Source organism: Bombina bombina, chromosome 11 (genome assembly GCF_027579735.1).
Source record: "Bombina bombina isolate aBomBom1 chromosome 11, aBomBom1.pri, whole genome shotgun sequence".
Classification (NCBI taxonomy): Eukaryota; Metazoa; Chordata; class Amphibia; order Anura; family Bombinatoridae; genus Bombina; species Bombina bombina.
In genome coordinates, this window is record NC_069509.1 from 156,411,438 (window position 1) to 156,432,877 (window position 21,440).

The 21,440-nt window shown below is 36.9% G+C and overlaps 1 protein-coding gene across 1 annotated transcript in view; it reads left to right on the forward strand.

Annotated features, from left to right (window-relative positions):
* Positions 1 to 3,130: 3,130 nt before the first annotated feature.
* The window catches only part of BAIAP3 (BAI1 associated protein 3), a 537,315-nt gene continuing 519,005 nt past the window's right edge, over positions 3,131 to 21,440 (forward strand). Inside the window, exon 1 of the mRNA XM_053695302.1 lies at positions 3,131 to 3,261. Within this exon, the coding sequence (XP_053551277.1) occupies positions 3,131 to 3,261 (131 nt within the window). The remainder of the gene's footprint in view (positions 3,262 to 21,440) is intronic.

Consider the following 21,440-nt stretch of genomic DNA (forward strand, 5'->3'; position numbering starts at 1 on the left):
ATATAAATATAAATAAATGTGGTTGCCAGGTGTCCAGTATTTAACTGGACAGTCCAGTATGTTAGAAGTCTGTCCAGTAAAATCTGTACAAAAATACCAGACTCTTAAATGTCCAGTATTTTTAATGTCCCCTGAGTGTCGGTTAAATATAAAGGACCTCTTATGCCCATTATTCATTACAAATATGGCCTGTGAATTTTCTATTATGTGTTACAGACAGCCATGGGTTTAAAATCACTACTATGTACATGTTACTGGCAACCAAGGGGATAAAATGACTGCTCAGTTGTGATATACCGGTATATAGATGTTGAATCAAGGGTGTTGTCTAAGGTTGAGCTATTAGGGGGACATTGTGTGATCCCACCCACCACCCAAGCCCAGTCACCTATAGGTTGACCGGTGTTTTTATGTAGCACAACTGACAACCCTACCTGCAAAATGTTTTTTTTTTTTACTTTGCTGTCCAATCAGGATTTGACTGAGAGAGATAAATGCCATTATCAATCCCTCCCATTCTTTTCAAAAGGAGCATATGAGCATTAATATAGCAGTATCAGTTGGCCACAAACTTGGAATTTATATTGGTTTCAATGTAAATGCAATTTGTAACGTTTCCTTGGTGCTCAGCCATATTAAAATACTTTAGTAGAATGCGCGTTGTTTAATTCTAAAATATATCTGTTCCATTAGACCTATTCTCATTTCCCTCATCGGACTTTACCCTCTTTATTATTTAATTATGTTGTCTGTTTCTCATGGTTGTTTCATACTTTGATGTCAATATTCTATTGATCATCTCTATTTATAATGGTTAAAGAACCCTAGATATATCACCTTTAAAGGGACATTTAAGTCAAAATTAAACTTTTGTAATTCAGATAGAGCATACAATTTTAAACAACTTTCCAATTTACTTCCATTAACAAAATGTGCACAGTCTTTTTATATTTGCACGTTTTGAGTCACCGGTTCCTACTGAGCATGTGCAAGAATTCACACGATATACGTATATGCATTTGTGATTGGCTATTGGCTGTCACATGATACAGGAGGAGTGGAAATAGACTTAACTTTGAATTTGTAAGAATAAAATCTACTACTCATTTGAAGTTCAGACTAAGTGGTATTACATTGTCTTTTTATTATGCATTTGTTGATTATGCAACTCTACCATTTACTGATTAATGCACCTGGCACATGCTGGATGCCCATACAATACACATAAACTACTGCCACATGAACAAAAACTATAGGATATAAAAAGAAGAGATATGTTTGTTTCCCCTGCTAGGCTGGAGTCTATGTGATAGTGTTTGCATTGCATGGAAGTTTTGTGGTCATAGATATTTAGTTAAAGGGACACTGAACCCAATTTTTTTCTTTCATGATTCAGATAGAGCATACAATTTGAAACAACTTTCTAATTTACTCCTATTATCAATTTTTTTTCATTCCCTTGCTATCTTTATTTGAAAAGCAAGAATGTAAGTTTAGAAGCCAGCCCATTTTTGGTTCACAATCTGGGTTGTCTTTGCTGACTGGACAGCACCAATAAACAAGTGCTGTCCAGGGTCTGAACAAAAAACGGTCTGGCTCCTTAGCTTAGATGCCTTATTTTTCAAATAAAGAAAGCAAGAGAATGAAGAAAAATTTATAATGGAGTAAATTAGAAAGTTGCTTAAAATTGCATGCTCTATCTGAATCACTAAAGAAAACATTTCTTGTTTAAAGAGAGATTGTACTGTAATATTTTCTTTCCTTTAAAGGGATATGAAACCCAAACTTTCATGATTCACATAGAGCATAACATTTTAAACAACTTTCCAATTTACTTCTGTTATCAAATGTGCTTTGTTCTCCTGGTATCCTATGTTGAAGGAGCAGCAATGCACTACTGGGAACTAGCTGAGCATATCTGGTAAACCAATGACAAGAGGCATGTATGTACAGCCACCAGTCAGCAGCTAGTCCCAGTAGTGCAAGACTGCTCCTGAGCCTACCTAAGTATGTTTTTCTACAAAGGATACAAGAACTAAGAAAATTGGATACCAGAAGTAAATTGGAAAGTTGTTTAAAATAGTATGCTCTGTCTGAATCATGAAAGTTTAATTTTGAGTTTACTCTCCCTTTAATGTATTCTTAATTATGTGTTTTATTTCTTTGGAGTGTATTACATTTGGAATTTGAAATGGCTGCTTTTCCCTTTTGAAACCACAACCTATACTGAAATATGGGGTATAGAAAAACTATGTAAACAAAAGGCAGTAGCAGAAATTAACCTCCCATTAGATTGGGCAAATGAGAGAGCCCAACTAATTTGAAAGAGAGTTTTGAATAAAAAAAAAACATCTGCTGCTTGAGTACATTCCCCCTTTAAAGGGACATTAAACACTAAATAAATGCTGGATAGAATGATGCATTCAAAGAAAAGATTAGTCTGAAAATAACATGTAAATGTATTTTTTATAGTTTCATTAGCTGTTTAAATAGTGACAAAACAAGAGTAAAGTTTTAGTGTCTATAAACAATGGGAGTTGCCATGTTGTAACTTAGGTTACCTTCTCTGCTGTGGCCAATTAGGGACAAATATAAATAGGCCATTAGAGTGAGCAGCCAATGGGGCCCATTTATCAAGCTCCGTAAGGCCGCTGCTCCATAATCCTGTCCGCCTGCTCTGAGCAGGCAGACAGGAATCACCGGAATTGATTGACACCCCCTGCTGGCGACCCATTGGCCGTGAGTCTGCAGGGGGCGGCGTTGCAATGCTGAATACGGAGAGCGTATTGCTCTCCGCATTCAGCAAGGTCTTGCGGACCTGATCCGCACTGTCGGATCAGGTCCGCAAGACCTTTAATAAATAGGCCCCAATGGCTGTGTGCAATATAACAGTGTTATGCACTTCCATTTCTAACAGGATTTGAAAAGCTCACAATTTCAGAATGGAATTAAAGGAAAGGGGGACAAAATAAATATATTGATTTATAATTTTATGTTACCATCTCAAAGTGTTTATTGTCCCTTTAAGAACAAATAAGCCACATTTTAAGATGTCAGAGCAGATATCTTAATTCCGGGCTTCTTTAAAAGAAATTCACTTTTTATTTTTTTATCCAACAGGGTAAGAAACATGTCAACACTACTAGAGATAAAAAGCAGTGTGCTCCGGCAGGTACAGAATCGACAATCATTTCGGAGAAGAGGAGAGACAGAATCCAGCATTGGAAGTCCTGAGACTAACAGGGTGTCAAGCACTGTCAGGTAAGCATCCTTAAAACGCAGGCTCAGATGCAGATTAGCTTTTGTATGTATTCCTTTAGGTGAGAGAGAAGATAAGCTGGCGCTTAGGACCCCTAAATTAGCCAGGCACAGGGTAGGGTCTCCCAATCAGAACCCTAGATATTAAATTAGAAAAGAGAGTTTGGGGGGTGCTGGCGCTAAAAAAGCTTAGGGATAGTCTATATATATATATATAGGTTAAGTTCAATTAACTTAAAGTATTTACCAGGTTAGTCTCTGATATGACTGAAATTAAAATTAGAGCGTAACAATTGTATGTACTGAATTATGGTGTACTTGGTGCAATAACCATCCAAGGGCTCAGTATGTCTGGTAGTTACAATATGACAGTGTTTGTCTTAATTTATATTAGTGTTTGGACTTGCCCGATGTAGACAGACCTAATTCTTATAGATAATCCTTATAGAAAATTGGCAGACACTAGATAAGGACTTTATATAATTGACAGAGTATATAGTATACTATGGTAGATATAATTTGTGGTTGTGACATTCAACTCATATGTATGATGGGGGAATAAGCCTTAGAATCCGACTAGACCTCTAACAGTTATCAAATAAGCAATGTTTTTACAAATATACAATTACCAGATAGAATTTAAAATAAATATTTATTGAAAATAAAACTATGTTGTAAGATAAAAAAGCGCTGGACGTCCAGACTAATTATATAAAAGCCGATATATATTAAACATGTAATTGTGTGAATTTTTCACAATATCTATTTGGGCTGGCCCGTATACAGGTAAGTGCCTAGCAACAGAAGTAGATTGGAATACAGAGAGTACCTTTATAAATATCCTCACTCTACGTCTAGAGTGAGGAGTATTGTCAGTTCTGTAAGAGGAGATCCGTTCTTGAGCCCGGTGGAAAAAGTTTGTAGAAACCCGGTGCTTCCTTGTTCCTTGGTCTCGCTTTGTCCGGTATGATGTCCTGGTTTCTTGTTAGTGTGCTTTTTGCTCAGCGTTACTCTGGCATGGTGATCCTCGCTGGCTGTGTTGTTGCTCCTTACGTCACTTCCGGGAGTGGCGTGCGATGACGTGTGGCACAGAATTGCTGTGCGATATGTTGCAGTCTCTTCTGTAGCGGTGTCCTTAGAAAAATATATATCTGTGTGGCTGTGTTAAAGTCTGTGATATGCTTTTGCTAGCGGATAATTGCAATCAATTACCTCCTAATGCTGCATCAGTCTCTTAGATGGTATCACTTGCAGGAGTGATAATGTTTGCTTACTGCCGTCTTTAGACTTGAGTGCAGGTTAGATGTAAGTTGGTTTACTGTCAGGCTAGTAGCCTGTATAGGTGATCCAATATTCTCAGGGGACACTTTTCTCAGTGCTATCTGGATATGGTGCAGTATGCTTAAGCTAACCAATGTTTAGCAGCATTACTGATCAATGGGTAGAAAATTGCTTCTTAGCGTAATTCCAAAGAGGTAATGAGGTTGTAGCAAGTGTAGAGAGGTTGTGATCCGTATGCTACACTTGAAGAGTTACTCAAATCAACGTGTTTCACCCCACGCTAGGGGCTTTTTCAAGAAAATGTGTATTCCTTAAGAACATGTTTTATTTTAGTTTAAACAACAAATTAAAATATAGAATAAGAAATCTAAAATGAAGATTGCTAAACGTAATAATTCTTGCGTCAACCAAAGAATTATTTCATAACGAAATTGCTGAGCTATTATAAACTAGATGTGTGTATTGACAGTAACCTGACCTGGAGGATTCTCTTAGGGCTCGATTTATCAAAGCCCTACGGCTGAAAGTTCTCACAAGAACTTGCTCGCCGTAATTTAACAAGCAGTGGTCACCAGACCGCCGCTTCCCTAACCTCTTCACCACCTCTAAGGTGGCGAAATTCAATCTCCGCGGTCGAGTCCGACCGAGGAGATTGACAGCTCCTGCCTGCGTGTGATTGGCTGTGCGTGGGCAGGGGGCAATAGTGATTACCTGTGGGTAATTTTGCCCTGCCACAGGCGAGCTGAGGCGTACAGGGGCGCATATACGCGACCCTGTCAGCCTCAGCTTTGATAAATCTAGCCCTTAACATAACACATGCTCTACCTCAAATTCCTCTCTCTCTCTCTCCTTCCCCTTTCTCTCTCCCTCTCCTTCTCTTGACCCTCCTCAGCCTCTCTCTTTGCCCTCTGCTTTCTCTCCCTCTCCTCTGCTCCTTCCCCCTTCTCGTACCCCCCCCTGTCTAACCTATCAACTCCCAGTTATAGAAATGTAATTGTGTATCCAAGAATCATCGGAGTTCACTGAAACTCATATAATGTTTATGCTACAACGGACAATTGCTATAGGGAAATGGCATATGGACACACCCTAGATAGCAGCGCTCTGATAATGTATTTGGATGGAACGTATTGCTCTAGGTTTCAGACTATGATGAATGTCACTGTCCGTTTACTGTTTATCTTTCTTTTACGGTTTATCTTTCTTTTATTCTTCTCAATAAAAACTAACAAAATAAATAAAATAGATGTGTACGTTGTTAAAATTAATCAATTTTCTCTATTTTTTTGACTAGTCAGAAATACAACATATAAACAAAGAAAAAAATAAATATCAAAGATATTTAGTTGATTTGTTCATGTGTTTAAAACTGTTAAGTCAATAAGGGCTTCATAGTTATAGGGACACTGAACCCACATTATTTCTTTCATGATTCAGATAGAGCATGACATTTTACGCAACTTTCTAATTTACTCCTATTATCAATTTTTCTTTGTTCTCTTTCTATCTTTATTTTAAAAGCAGGAATGTAAATCTTAGCAGCCAGCCCATTGTAGGTTCAGCACCATGGATAGCGCTTGCTTATTGGAGGCTTACATTTACCCACCAATAAGCAAGCATAACCCAGGTTCTCAACCAAAAATGGGCCGGCTCCTATGCATCACATTTCTGCTTTTTAAACAAAGATAGCAAGAGAACAAAGAAAAATTGATAATAGGAGTAAATTAGAAAGTTGCTTAAAATTGCTGCTGTATCTGAATCGTGAAAGAAAAAATTTGGGTTTAGTGTCCCTTTAAACTATTCAGTAGAAATCCTGCACTGAGTGTACATACATATATATATATATATAGAGAGAGAGAGAGAGAGAGGGAGAAAGACAGAGAGAGAGATAGATATAGATATTGATATACATGTGTGTGTGTGTATATATATATATATATATATATATATATATACACACACACGCACACAAAGCTGTGCCTTCTCATAACAGGTCATATTTGTAAATCTCATGTAAATACTCTAGTTTTCAAAAGAGGATGCTGCAAAATATTTCAAGCATTGTAAATACCTTTGTCCATTTGCTTTTATATATACATTGCGGGGCCTTCTGTCTGAGGGGTATTATTATGTTGCAGTTATATTTAAATCCAGAGAGTGCAACCTTTTTGATGCTGTATTATAATGTGGCACCCTGGTCATGTGAAGATTCTGTTTACATATATATATATATATATATATATATATATATGTATAATATATACACATACATATACATACATATGCACACATTCACAAAGTTTGGTTTAGCACAACTTACAAAAATAGAGTTTAATTTCATCTTTGGATGTGCTACCTATGAGACCAAATAGTTGCATAAACCAGAGGTTACTGGGGCACAATCACTTGCAATTGAACAAAACATTTTAAATGCTGCAAAATTACCTGCAAAAATCAACAATGCTTTTACATTAAAATTGGGATCATAGTCACACAATATGGACATATTCTGCTTAGCCGGTCACCAACTTACAAGGGGCGCGATCCGATATCGATCGCAGTTTTCGGCGCAATCGAGGGAACCGGCGTCGCCCGCAGTTTCAGCTCGCAACTCGAGCCATCCCATATAGGTCGCCGTCAGATGCTAACGTGCCGTAAGTCTCACAAACCAGCGATGTCCAGAAATCTGCGTAAGTACAAATTTCTGGCGTCGCCAGTGACTTGCGCCACGTTAGAATCTGCCGGCGCCTATAAAACCTGACTAAAGTTTAAAACACCCGCACTGTCTAACACGCCTCCCTAACATAGCCCGCACTGTCTAACACGCCTCCCTAACATAGCCCGCACTGTCTAACCCTCTATCCGCTATCCCCCCTCACTAGCCTAACAATAAAAAAGCTATTAACCCCTAAACCGCCGCTCCCGTACCCCGCCGCCAGCTATATTATATCTATAACCCCCTAAAGTGAGCCCCTAACACCGCCGCCATCTATATTAAAATTATTAACCCCTAATGTAAGCCCCTTACACCGCCGCCATCTCTATTAAAATGATTAACCCCTAATTTAATCTACCTACCCCGCCGCCAGCTATGTTATCTATATTAACCCTAAGTATATTATAGTTAATATAGGTGTTACATTATATATATTAACTATATTAACCCCAATTATATTAGGGTTAATATAGTTAATATAGTTACTATAGTATTTATATTAACTATATTAACTCTATCTAACCCTAACTAAATTTATATTAAATTAATCTAATTCATTTATAAACTAAAATATTCCTATTTAAATCTAAATACTTACCTATAAAATAAACCCTAAGATAGCTACAATATAATTAATAATTACATTGTAGCTATGTTAGGGTTAATATTTATTTTACAGGTAAATTGTTAATTATTTTAACTAGGTATAATAGATATTAAATAGTTATTAACTATTTAATATCTACCTAGTTAAAATAATTACCCAATTACCTGTAAAATAAATCCTAACCTAAGTTACAAATACACCTACACTATCAATAAATTTAATAAACTACAAACATCTATCTAAAAATACAATTAAATTAACTAAACTAAATTACAAAAAAAAACAAACACTAAATTACAAAAAATAAAAAAAAGATTACAAGATATTTAAGCTAATTACACCTATTCTAAGCCCCCTAATAAAATAATAAACCCCCAAAATAAAAAAAATTCCCTGCCCTATTCTAAATTTAACAAATTTCAAAGCTCTTTACCTTACCAGCCCTTAAAAGGGCCTTTTGTGGGGCATGCCCCAAAGAATTCAGCTCTTTTGCATACAACAAATACAATACCCCCCCCCCCCATTACAACCCACCACCCACATACCCCTATTCTAAACCCACCCAAACCCCCCTTAAAAAAGCCTAACACTACCCCCCTGAAGATCTCCCTACCTTGTCTTCACCACACCGGGCCGAACTCCTGATCCGATCCGGGCGATGTCTTCCTCCAAGCGGCAAAGAAGAATTCTTCCTCCGGCGACGTCTTCCTCCAAGCGGCAAAGAAGAATTCTTCCTCCGGCGACGTCTTCCTCCAAGCGGCAGCAAAGTCTTCATTCTTCCGGCGGCATCTTCAATCTTCTTTCTTCGCTCTGCCGCCGCGGAGCATCCATCCCGGCCGACTGCTGAACTTGGAATGAGGTACCTTTAAATGACGTCATCCAAGATGGCGTCCACCGAATTCCGATTGGCTGATAGGATTCTATCAGCCAATCGGAATTAAGTTAAAAAAATCTGATTGGCTGATTGAATCAGCCAATCAGATTCAAGTTCAATCCGATTGGCTGATCCAATCAGCCAATCAGATTGAGCTCGCATTCTATTGGCTGTTCCGATCAGCCAATAGAATGCGAGCTCAATCTGATTGGCTGATTGGATCAGCCAATCGGATTGAACTTGAATCTGATTGGCTGATTCAATCAGCCAATCAGATTTTTTTAACTTAATTCCGATTGGCTGATAGAATCCTATCAGCCAATCGGAATTCGGCGGACGCCATCTTGGATGACGTCATTTAAAGGTACCTCATTCCAAGTTCAGCAGTCGGCCGGGATGGATGCTCCGCGGCGGCGGAGCGAAGAAAGAAGATTGAAGATGCCGCCGGAAGAATGAAGACTTTGCTGCCGCTTGGAGGAAGACGTCGCCGGAGGAAGAATTCTTCTTTGCCGCTTGGAGGAAGACATCGCCCGGATCGGATCAGGAGTTCGGCCCGGTGTGGTGAAGACAAGGTAGGGAGATCTTCAGGGGGGTAGTGTTAGGCTTTTTTAAGGGGGGTTTGGGTGGGTTTAGAATAGGGGTATGTGGGTGGTGGGTTGTAATGGGGGGGGGGTATTGTATTTGTTGTATGCAAAAGAGCTGAATTCTTTGGGGCATGCCCCACAAAAGGCCCTTTTAAGGGCTGGTAAGGTAAAGAGCTTTGAAATTTGTTAAATTTAGAATAGGGCAGGGAATTTTTTTTATTTTGGGGGTTTATTATTTTATTAGGGGGCTTAGAATAGGTGTAATTAGCTTAAATATCTTGTAATCTTTTTTTTATTTTTTGTAATTTAGTGTTTGTTTTTTTTTGTAATTTAGTTTAGTTAATTTAATTGTATTTTTAGATAGATATTTCTAGTTTATTAAATTTATTGATAGTCTAGGTGTATTTGTAACTTAGGTTAGGATTTATTTTACAGGTAATTGGGTAATTATTTTAACTAGGTAGATATTAAATAGTTAATAACTATTTAATATCTATTATACCTAGTTAAAATAATTAACAATTTACCTGTAAAATAAATATTAACCCTAACATAGCTACAATGTAATTATTAATTATATTGTAGCTATCTTAGGGTTTATTTTATAGGTAAGTATTTAGATTTAAATAGGAATATTTTAGTTTATAAATGAATTAGATTAATTTAATATAAATTTAGTTAGGGTTAGATAGAGTTAATATAGTTAATATAAATACTATAGTAACTATATTAACTATATTAACCCTAATATAATTGGGGTTAATATAGTTAATATATATAATGTAATACCTATATTAACTATAATATACTTAGGGTTAATATAGATAACATAGCTGGCGGCGGGGTAGGTAGATTAAATTAGGGGTTAATCATTTTAATAGAGATGGCTGCGGTGTAAGGGGCTTACATTAGGGGTTAATAATTTTTATATAGGTGGCGGCGGTGTAAGGGGTCAGATTAGGGGATAGATAAGGTAGATGGCGGCGGTTTTAGAGGCTCACAGTAGGGGGTTAGTTTATGTAGATGGCGGCGGGGTCCGGGAGCGGCGGTTTAGGGGGTAATAACTTTATTAGGGATTTCGGGGGGGGGGGGGGGGGGGGATCGCGGTTGACAGGGAGATAGACATTGCGCATGCGTTAGGTGTTAGGTTTATTTTAGCAGATCGCGGTTGACAGGGAGATAGACATTGCGCATGCGTTAGGTGTTAGGTTTATTTTCTAGTTAGTTTAGGGAGTTACGGGGCTCCAATAGTCAGCGTAAGGCTTCTTACGGCTGCTTTTTGTGGCGAGGTGAAAATGGAGTAAGTTTTCTCCATTTTCGCCACGTAAGTCCTTACGCTGTATATTGGATACCAAACTGCGCGGGTTTGGTATACCTGCCTATGGCCCAAAAAACTGCGGGCGACGGCAGAAATATACGGGCGTAACTTCTAGGTTACGCCGTATATGTGATACCAAATCCGCGCAAATATTGGCGTCGCCGGCTTTTGCGGGCGACGATTTATATTGGATCGACCCCAAGGTGTCCCATTGTTGACTGATCCTAATACTACAATACTTTGCCTTTAAGGACTGAACCATTTCTGCTTTTCTCTTTATTATAGAATATATTATGTTATATTATATTTGTATTTAGTCATATAACCACTCTTCTTCATACTGGAAGCTAATATAGTATTGTTATTTGCTTATCGTCCAAAGGTTACCTTAAAGGGCCACTAAACCCAAAATATTTCTTTCATGATTCAGATAGAGAATAGAAGTTTAAACAACATTACAATTTACTTCTATTATTTATTTTGCTAAATTTTTTAGAAATCCTTAGTTGAAGAAAAAGCAATGCACATGGTGAGCCAATCACACGAGGCTTCTATGTGCAGCAACCAATCAGCAGCTCCTGAGTATATCTAGATATGCTTTTCAGCAAAGAATATCAAGAGAATAAAACAAATTAGATAATATAAGTAAATTAGAAATATGTTTAAAATTGCATTCTCTTTCTAAATCATGAAAGAAAATGTGTGGGTGTCATGTCCCTTTAATTACTCTTTGCAAAAGCTTGTGAAATATCTCAAGAATAACACACTAATAAGCAAGATATCATTATTTTATTTTATTTTTGTTTTGTTTTTTAAATAATTTTTTTTATTGAGGCAATAAATGACAACATCAAAACAGAAAATATGTCCAAATACTAATCAGACTTGAGAAAAAAAATATCCATACAATTCTCATACAGAAAGTATAATTGCTCTACAACATTAAGAAACTAGTATTGCATTCATAATTACTGTGTCTAACCCACAGTGATGTTAGATATATGCAAATGAGAGCTTTTGCTATACAATGTAACAAATTCAATAATAAGAAATTAGTTTCAGATAAGGGGTATAACATTATGTCTGATATGTGGATCCTAAAATGTATGATAGATAGAGTTAAGGGTAAGAAAACTAATGTGTAATAGATATAGGTAATTGGAACATATAATAGTGAAACCTCATTTTATAACCTTTAACTTAGAAAGGATAAGAATGGTCCCTAGATTGCTGTGGTAAGCATAGAATTATTTATCTAATCAGAGCAAATTGGGGCAAAAGGGGGGGTTAGTATCACAGTTTTATTTGGGGAAAGGGACATTCAGCGGACAAGAGCCGCTCTAGATGAGAGAAGGGTGAGGGGAGGGGGGGAAGCGGAGTTAGAGTATCCGTCTGGGAGAGGTTTTGGGTCACTAGGGATGCTGAATATGGAACGAGGGAAGGTGGCTCCTGACAACATCATGTGTAAGGGAGGGTAAACTAATGTAAACTGTAAGTTACTCGGTGCAGAAACTCAGATAAGGGTATAACAGATGTAAAACAGTGTAGACAATATATTACTTAATACCAAAGCTTAAGCATGAAACATATGCAACCAAACATTATAAACATCAATTCTTCCGTGTGCATATATTCGGGCTTCTCATAACTGGGTTGGCACTGCAGGCTGGGAATAAATAAATACATAAATAAATAGGGCTCCATGGAACCCCAAGATACACATGAGTTACTACCCACAACACCACAAGAAAATTACGTATAAAATTAGCTAACGTAGTGTGAGTAGTTGTACTCTATATTTTAGAGTATGTTTGTCCCTAGGTAGCTATAAAAGGTAGTGGTAGGATAAGGGAAAAAGACATATTCACTTGGGACTGGGGCAGGTGATAATTAAGGCCCTGATATGCTGGTGGAAGTGTATCATCTATGTGTCATTAGGAAGCTAAGCGAAAGTTAGGGGTTTTCACATAAGGGTTGGTATTGAGTTAGGAGGTAAGTTGTGAACATGTCTCCTCCAATAAATGATAGAGCCCTTATAGGTTAAATAGATGAGAATACTATTTAGTGGCTGCTCAAGACCCCCCAAACCCATATTGAGATGGGAGTTTATAGTAAAAATAACAGCTATACCAAAAAAAATAATGAAAAAAATAAAATAATAATAATGTAAATTACCAGTAATCTCTGTAGTTAAACCCTTGTGAAACATATCAAGGTTAGGTTAGGCTTCAATAATAATACTATTACTATATTCGTAGTAATAAATGTTCTGAACCAAGTAACTTGTGTGTAGGAGCTTTGGGCTGTGTAGAAGAGTAGGAATTGGGATGTGTATCTCTCACTTGATTTAAACATATGTGACAGTGTAATGTGCAAAATAGTTAACAAATACAGAGCACAGTGAACAATAGGACCCAGAACAGATGTTTAGCCATTATAAAAGTAATCTCAACAGCTAATAAAATAAAAGGCAAACCTGTGGCAAATAAACTTTGTGGATCACTATTATTAAAGTTTTAGTGAAATATATAGTATACACCCTCACAGTCCACAAAGTAAGGTTGTCCAGGATAGGAGAAGTAGCAGTATAATCGAATGTCCATATGAAATCCCTCTTGGGATCCTCAGTTCCAAAGAGAAAAATATAATAACATAATGTTTACAGTGTCCCCCTCCTTTCAATGTGAGTGACTCCATTGACTGCCGTGGAGACCTTTCATAATTCAACCTACCCCAAGGCGGTACCATAACATGAGGTACAAGTCTGACCCAGTGGGAGATAATAACGTATTTGTATTAGGACTGTGTAGAGGGTAAGGTGTCAGGTACGAACCTTTTGCGATGCGAACCTGCATGCTAATAACAGAGAGGGCTCTCCCATAGACCCCACAACAATTAGCCGTTCCGTTCGCAACATGGAGATATGAAAGATTCTGCTTGAACCATAGCTCCTCCGTGCTATTGAGTAAGGTGGATGTGACTTTGGTGTGGCTGTTATTTTTCTGACCCTGCAGGCAAGTATCTACTTCGGCATGTGGAGAATTGAAGCCTCCGGCTCCTCCCGGGAGGTCGGCCGCATCCCCCTCCAGGGTAGTCAGGGGCAAAGTCACTCCAGCTGTATTCGGTAGGTCCGGAAAGGTCTTCCTTGTCAGTTCCATCTCTGTTATCTTAGGTTGGTTATCCCGCCCATGAAGGCTCTCTGTGGTTTCCTACGCTGTGGCGTTAAAACATGGGTCATTGGAGACTTTAGGTCCGCCTTTGGGTCTGGTAAAGATGCTGGTAGTTTAGTGCAGTCCCTAAGCACTCCTCTAAGATCCGCAAATCTGAGACTCATCAGGTCGCCAAAAGCTGCCAGCTGAGATAGTATAGCCGCATTGATGTCTTCCATGTTTCACTGCAAAGTATAGCTAGGGCGCCACGTGAATAGCAAGATGGCCGATCCCTGGTAGTTACTGCGGCTGCAAACGTGGCGATAACTTATGGTAGTCTTCTGTGGTCAGGTTGCAGGGTGCTAGAATTGTCTTCCTAGAACATACTCCCCCACTTAGAAGAAAATTCTAGTGAAATGCTTGTGCAATTCCGGCCCCTGCACATTCGCGGCCAATCAGCCGCTAGCAGGGGGTGTCAATCAACCCGATCATATCCAATCTGGCTGATTGCTGTCCCCGCCTCAGAGGTGGCGGCCGAGTTAAGGAGAATCGGTCTTACGACCACTGCTTATTAACTCCTTAACTTCCAGTCGGCCGCTAGCAGGGGATGTCAATCAACCCGATTGTATCCGATCGGGCTTATTGCTGTCCGCCGCCTCAGAGGTGGCGGACGAGTTAAGGAGAATCGGTCTTACGGTCCAACATGCAGATGTTAGCACACCCTAAACTATCACAAAAGCGATAAAAAAATGTACTTTTGGATTTTAATATGAGAGAAGAAATAGAAGTGCTATTGATTGTGCACTTTCTGTGGAACAAGATCTTACTGAGCATGTGCAAAAGCTCACAGGGTATACGTATACTAGTCTGTGATTGGCTGATGTCTGTCACATTATATAGGGGGGCGGAAAATGGGCGATAAAAATCTACTGCTTATATGAAATTCAGAGTAGGTGTTAAATCATTGTCGTTTTAATTTGCATTTGTTAATTATACAAATCTACTGCATTGTGTGGTCCTTTAAATCTATAGAGATTTTTCGTAGAGAAATAATTTGGTAAGTTTTTCTAAATGATTGTGATCAACGCCATTGTTACAAAGATTGTTGAAGCACTGCTGCAGTCACACTTCTGAGTTTATCTCAGTATGCTGTCTTGGAAAGAGACCACATTTTATCAAAGGATATCTACATAAAAAGATACATTTGCTCTGTATTTATCCTGGGCAAACTTATTTTGTTTTTATTGTTATTTCTTATCTTTGTTCTTCACCCACACCAGTGCTGGTGTGTTTTTAACATTGTACTTTATTTGAAAACTAATAAATAATAATAAATGAAAAATAGATACATTTAATAACAGAACTAAATTTGATTTTGTTTTTTGTTTTTTTAAATTGCATGCTTTATCTGAGTCCTGAAAATTAAAAGGGACATGATACCCAAATGTTGAAGCACTTGAAAGGGATGCAGTATAGCTGTAAAATGCTAACTAGATAAATATCACCTGAACATCTCTATGTACAAAAAGGAAGATATTTTACCTCAAAATTTCCTCAGTAGCCACATCCCATTGTAAAAGGGCTTTAGGCAGCCAATCAGGATGCTAGTCCCAGGACTTGCAAATGAGTGTGCTCCTGGCATGCACATATATCCCTACTCAGTTTAAGTAAGTTTACTAATGAAATCTCTCAAGATTTCAGGGAAATCTCATGAAATCACAGTAAAGCAAAGCATGACCTCAGTACAGTAGCTGAAGTACAACTATTCACAGAGCTCTTACTCTTGTGAGCTGAAGACATTTTTAGGTAAAAAAAAAATATCTTTTTTACGTAGAGATGCTCAGGTGATATTTTCTTGTCAGTTTTTTTACAGCTATGCTGCATCACTTTCAAGTTATTTAGTATATGAGTATTATGTCCCTTTAATTTTGACCTATGGGCTTTAGCGGTAGAATAAAAGTGAGTTCATATAATAGGGATAAAAATGTAGTCCACATGAAATGAGTGACGTTCTTTTTACTTGACATCAAATTGCAACTAATGATCTGTTCTTAGAAATTACATATTACAATGATTTATGATAATTATATGAATTATCCTATTATTGTATGAATGATGTTTTTCAAGCAATTATACTCTTCAGAAGATTGGGTTGTATAGATGACGATTGAACTACTTCCAACCAATAAGCTCTGCAGCATCTTCCTGCTTCTTTTCAGCAATAATATTTCCTGTGTACAATTAGACTCTGTTGTGTTCAGCACAAATAATCTCAGTAGGTACAGAATAACATAATTTATGTAAGAACTTATCTGATAAATTCATTTATTTCATATTAGCAAGAGTCCATGAGCTAGTGACGTATGGGATATACATTCCTACCAGGAGGGGAAAAGTTTCCCAAACCTTAAAATGCCTATAAATACACCCCTCACCACACCCACAATTCAGTTTAACGAATAGCCAAGAAGTGGGGTGATAAAAAAGGAGCGAAAGCATAAAAAAAATAAGGAATTGGAATAATTGTGCTTTATACATAAAATCATAACCACCACAAAAAAAAGGGTGGGCCTCATGGACTCTTGCTAATATGAAAGAAATGAATTTATCAGGTAAGTTCTTACATAAATTATGTTTTTTTTTCATGTAATTAGCAAGAGTCCATGAGCTAGTGACGTATGGGATAATAAATACCCAAGATGTGGAACTTCCACGCAAGAGTCATTAGAGAGGGAGGGATAAAATAAAGACAGCCAATTCCACTGAAAAATTAATCCACTACCCAAATCAAAAAAGTTTCAATTTTTATAATGAAAAAAACTGAAAATATAAGCAGAAGAATCAAACTGAAACAGCTGCCTGAAGTACCATTCTACCAAAACTGCTTCTAAAGAAGAGAAAACATCAAAATGGTAGAACATAGTAATAGTATGCAAAGAAGACCAAGTCATTGCTTTGCAAATCTGATCCACAGAAGCTTCATTCTTAAAAAAACCCAGGAAGTAGAAACTTACCTAGTAGAATGAGCCATAATCCTCCGAGGCGGGAATCCACCCGACTCCAAATAAGCATGATGAATCAAAAGTTTAAGCAAGATGCCAAATAAATGGCAGAAGCTTTTTGACCTTCCTAACACCAGAAAAGATAACAAATAGACTAGAAGACTATCTGAAATCTAAATAGCTTCAACATAAGATTTCAAAACTCTTACCATATCCAAAGAAAGTAAGAATCTTACCAAAGAAGTCTTAGGAAAAGACAATAATTATTCCCTAATGTTGATAGAAATCACAACTTTAGGTAAGAATTGAAATGAGGATAGCAAAAACCACCTTATCCTGATGAAAAAAATCAGAAAAGGAGACTCACAAGAAAGAACAGATAATTAAAAATTGTTCTCGCTGAAGAGATGTCTAAAAAGAACAATACTTTCCATGAAAGTAAATAATGTCTAGAGAAAACATATGCTCAAATAGAAGAGCCTGTAAAGCCTTTAAAAACCAAATTAAAACTCCAAGGAGGAGAAATTGGCTTAATTACAGGTTTGATAAGAACCAAAGCCTGAACAAAATAATGAATAACAGGAAGGAACACTGCCTTACCCTGATGAAAAATCAGAAAAGGAGATCCACAAGAAAGAGCAGAAAACTCAGAAACTCTTCTAGCAGAAGAGATAACCAAAAGGAACAATACTTTCCAAGAAAGTAATTTTAATGTCCAGAGCATGCAAAGGTTCAAACGGAGGAGCCTGTAAAGCCCTCAGTACCAAATTGAGACTCCAAGGAGGAGATATTGACTTAATGACAGGTTTGATAAAAGCCAAAGCCTGTACAAAACAATGAATATCAGAATGAATAGCAATCTTTCCGTGAAAAAGAACAGAAAGAGTAGAGCTTTGTCCTTTCAAAGAACTTGCAGACAAAACCTTATCTAAACCAACCTGAAAATTTGTAAAATTCTAGGAATTCTAAAAGAATGTCAAAAGAATTTATGAGAACACCAAGAAATGAAAGTCTTCCAAACTCGATAATAAATCTTTCTAGAGACAGATTTACAAACCTGTAACATAGTATTAATCACTGAGTCAGAGAAACCTCTATGACTAAGAAACAAACGTTCAATCTCCATACCTTCAAATTAAATGATTTGAGATCCTGATGGAAAAATGGGCTTTGAGATAAAAAAGTCTGGTCTTAACGGAAATGTCCAAGGTTGGCAACTGGCCATCCGAATGAGATCCGCATACCAAAACCTGTGAGGCCATGCTGGAAACACCAGCAGAACAAACAAACGCTCCATTAGAATTTTGGAAGAACTAGAGGCGGAGGATATAGACAGAATGATAATTCCAAGAAAGTGTCAATGCATACGCTACTTCCGCCTGAGGATCCCTGGACCTGAAATAGGCCCCTGGGAAGTTCCTTGTTAAGACGAGAGGCCAACAGATCTATTTCTGGAAGCCCTCACATCAGAAAATTTGAAAAACATATCTGGGTAAAGACCATTCTCCTGGATGTAAAGCTTGATAAACAGAGATAATCCGCTTCCCAAACGTCTATACCTGGGAAAAGGACCCCAGAATTTAGATAGGAGCTGGATTTAGCCCAAGCAAATATCCGAGATACTTTTGTCACAGTCTAAAGACTGATAGTCGCACCCTGATGAATGACATACACCACAGATGTGATAATGTCTGAAAAAAACAATAAACGTCTCTTCTTCAAAAGAAACCAACTGAAGAACTCTGGGAATGCACAGAGTTCCAAAATATCAAATGGTAATCTCGCCTCCTGAGATTTCCAAATCCCTTGTGCTGACAGAGAACCTCAGACAGCCTCCCAACCTAAAAGACTCGCATCTATAGAGATCATGGTCCAGGATGAGAGACCTGTAGAACTAAATGATGGTGATCTTAACCACCTAATCAAAGACAGATAAACATAGAATTCGAAGATTTAAAAAGTGAAATCCTAGAATCCCTGCACCATTATTCAAAATAATAGAGACTGAAGGTACCGACAGACAGAACCCAATAAAAAAGTCACTTGTCTGTTAGAGACAAAGACAGTGACACAATCTATCTGGAAACCTAAAAAAAAGGTGACCCTTGTGTGAGGAATCAAGAGCTTTTGATAAAAAAAGCTCCTCTAACCATGTCTTGAAAAAACAAAGTTGAATCATATGAGATTCCGTAGTCTCAGAAAGTAAAAATAATCTGAATGAAAACAGAAAATGAAGATATGCATCTATTGTATCTAACGAATACAAATAATGCTATCACTGACCAAAAAAAGGCAGAATAGACCATATAAATACCAAAAGATTTTCTATCTTTGGAACAATGAATAGTTTTGAATAAAAACCTCAAAACCCAGTTCCTAAAAATGGAACAGGAATAAATACCCCAGAAGATTCCAGATCTGAGCAGCGCTTGAGCCCCAACAGGTGATCAGCCGCACTTCAACATTACCCAAAATATATAGGAAAATGTTAGCCTTACTGGAATAGCTGGAATATAAAAGAGAGAAAAAGACTTCTCATAGACGGTTTAACTCTAAATTTTATTCTACACCAAATCTAAGAAATTTGGACCGAATAGAACCAAAAAACTTCCAATTAAAAACATGTTACTTGGATAAGAATTTAGAATTTTGTTCCTGAGTAAGAACAATCGAACTAAAATAAGCTCAAAGTTTTATTCTTAGAATTCAATCTTGAAGCACAGAGTAACAGTTAAGAAATGAATCAAATAATTGATTATCTTGGAAAAAAGAAATAAGGATTTTTAGAAATCACAAAATTCTTCTAGCTAAAAACAGCTAAAGACATAGATTAAACCTCATTTGTGAAAATATTCAATAAAATGAAGATACAAATGAAATCATTAGCATGTTAATCCAGTTAAAGGACCAGTCAACACCAGACTTGCATAAACAAATGCAAGACAACAAGACAAATGCAACAGCACCCAGTCTGAACCTCAAATGAGCAGAAGACTTTGTCCCTTAACAATGCTAAATAAAACATAATCTGATACTTGAATTTAAAGTAAACAGAATAAATGAAGCAATTGCAACATCATTCAAATAAATCACAGGTGAAAAATAATTTTCCTTAAATAGGATACAACCATCTAAAGGAAAAATAAATACTATTTTGCTATAGAAACAATAGCATAATTAGCAGGAGTAGAGATAGCCCCATTAAATTGGAGAACCATCAAAATTGAAATGAATTGCCGGCAAAGAATATAATTTAAATCCTTTAAAGAAGGAATAAAAGAAATTTCCTAGCCTATTCCATTCCCTAGTATGAGGAACTGGAAAAAAAACTCTGAAAATACAGAAGAATAAATAAGCAGAAATAAAATGTTAGTTAGTCTGGAAAGAACTAATTACCTTAATATCCAAAATAATCAACACCTTTTCAACAAAGAACAAATGTACTTTAAAAATAAAAAAGTGGATTTGATAGTGTCAATATCTGATGAAGAAAATTCTGAAATGAGAAAAACATCATCAGAGAAGGATAAATCATTATGTAGTTGGTCATTTGAAACTGCAATAATTAAAAAAGAAGTTTGAAAAAGACCTAAATTTTTTTATTAGAAGGCACGATGTCAGACAAAGCCTTTAAACTAGAATCAGAAAAATATTCTTATAAATCTTCTACGTAATTCTTGAACATAAGATGTAAAAAGAATAGCAAATATATAAAGCATAAATACTAACGGATTCTGCATGTAAAAGTTTATCATGATAACTTATTACAAACCATAGCTAAAGAAAAACATTCATAACATTTTTAAAATAAATGAACTTAGCTTTGGTAGGACTGAACCTCAGTCAAAGGGAATCCCTTAGAACGATTTTGAAACAGGAACAGAGAAATCTTGCAATATGTAATAGAAAAAAACAATCTTTAAAGCAAAATTATCAAATTCCTTAAATGACAGTTTCAGGAATGGGAAAAGAAATGCAAAATAATAAGCTTCTAAAAACCAGAAGCAATAAAAAAGTGAGATTTAAATAACCACATTTTTTGTATGACGCCACATCCTCTGACGCCGAAACCGACGCCCACATTTTGTGGCGGGAAAAAAATGTCTGAATACACATGCGTCAAAAAATTACGTTTACAGAGTACAACTTCCGGCGTCAACTACGGCGCCGGAAATGACAAAAATTTTTGCGCCAAAAAAGTCCGCGCCAAGAATGACGCAATAAAAAGCAACATTTTCTGCCCCCGCGAGCCTAACAGCACGCAGGGAAAATGGCCAATTGAGAATTTTCAAGGTAATGAAAAATAAATTGAATTAAAATGCATTATCCCAAATAATGAAACTGACAGTCTGAATTATAAAGGAATACTGATTATCCTGAATCATGGCAAATATAAGTTTAAAGACATATATTTAGAACTTTAAATATAAAGTGCCCAACCATAGCTTAGAGTGTCACAAAAAATAAGATTTTACTTACCCCAGGACACTCATCTACATATAGTAGATAGCCAAACCAGTACTGAAACGAGAATCAGTAGAGGTAATGGTAAATAAGAGTATATCGTCGATCTGAAAAGGGAGGTAAGAGATGAATCTCTACGACCGATAACAGAGAACCTATGAAATAGATCCCGTAGAAGGAGACCATG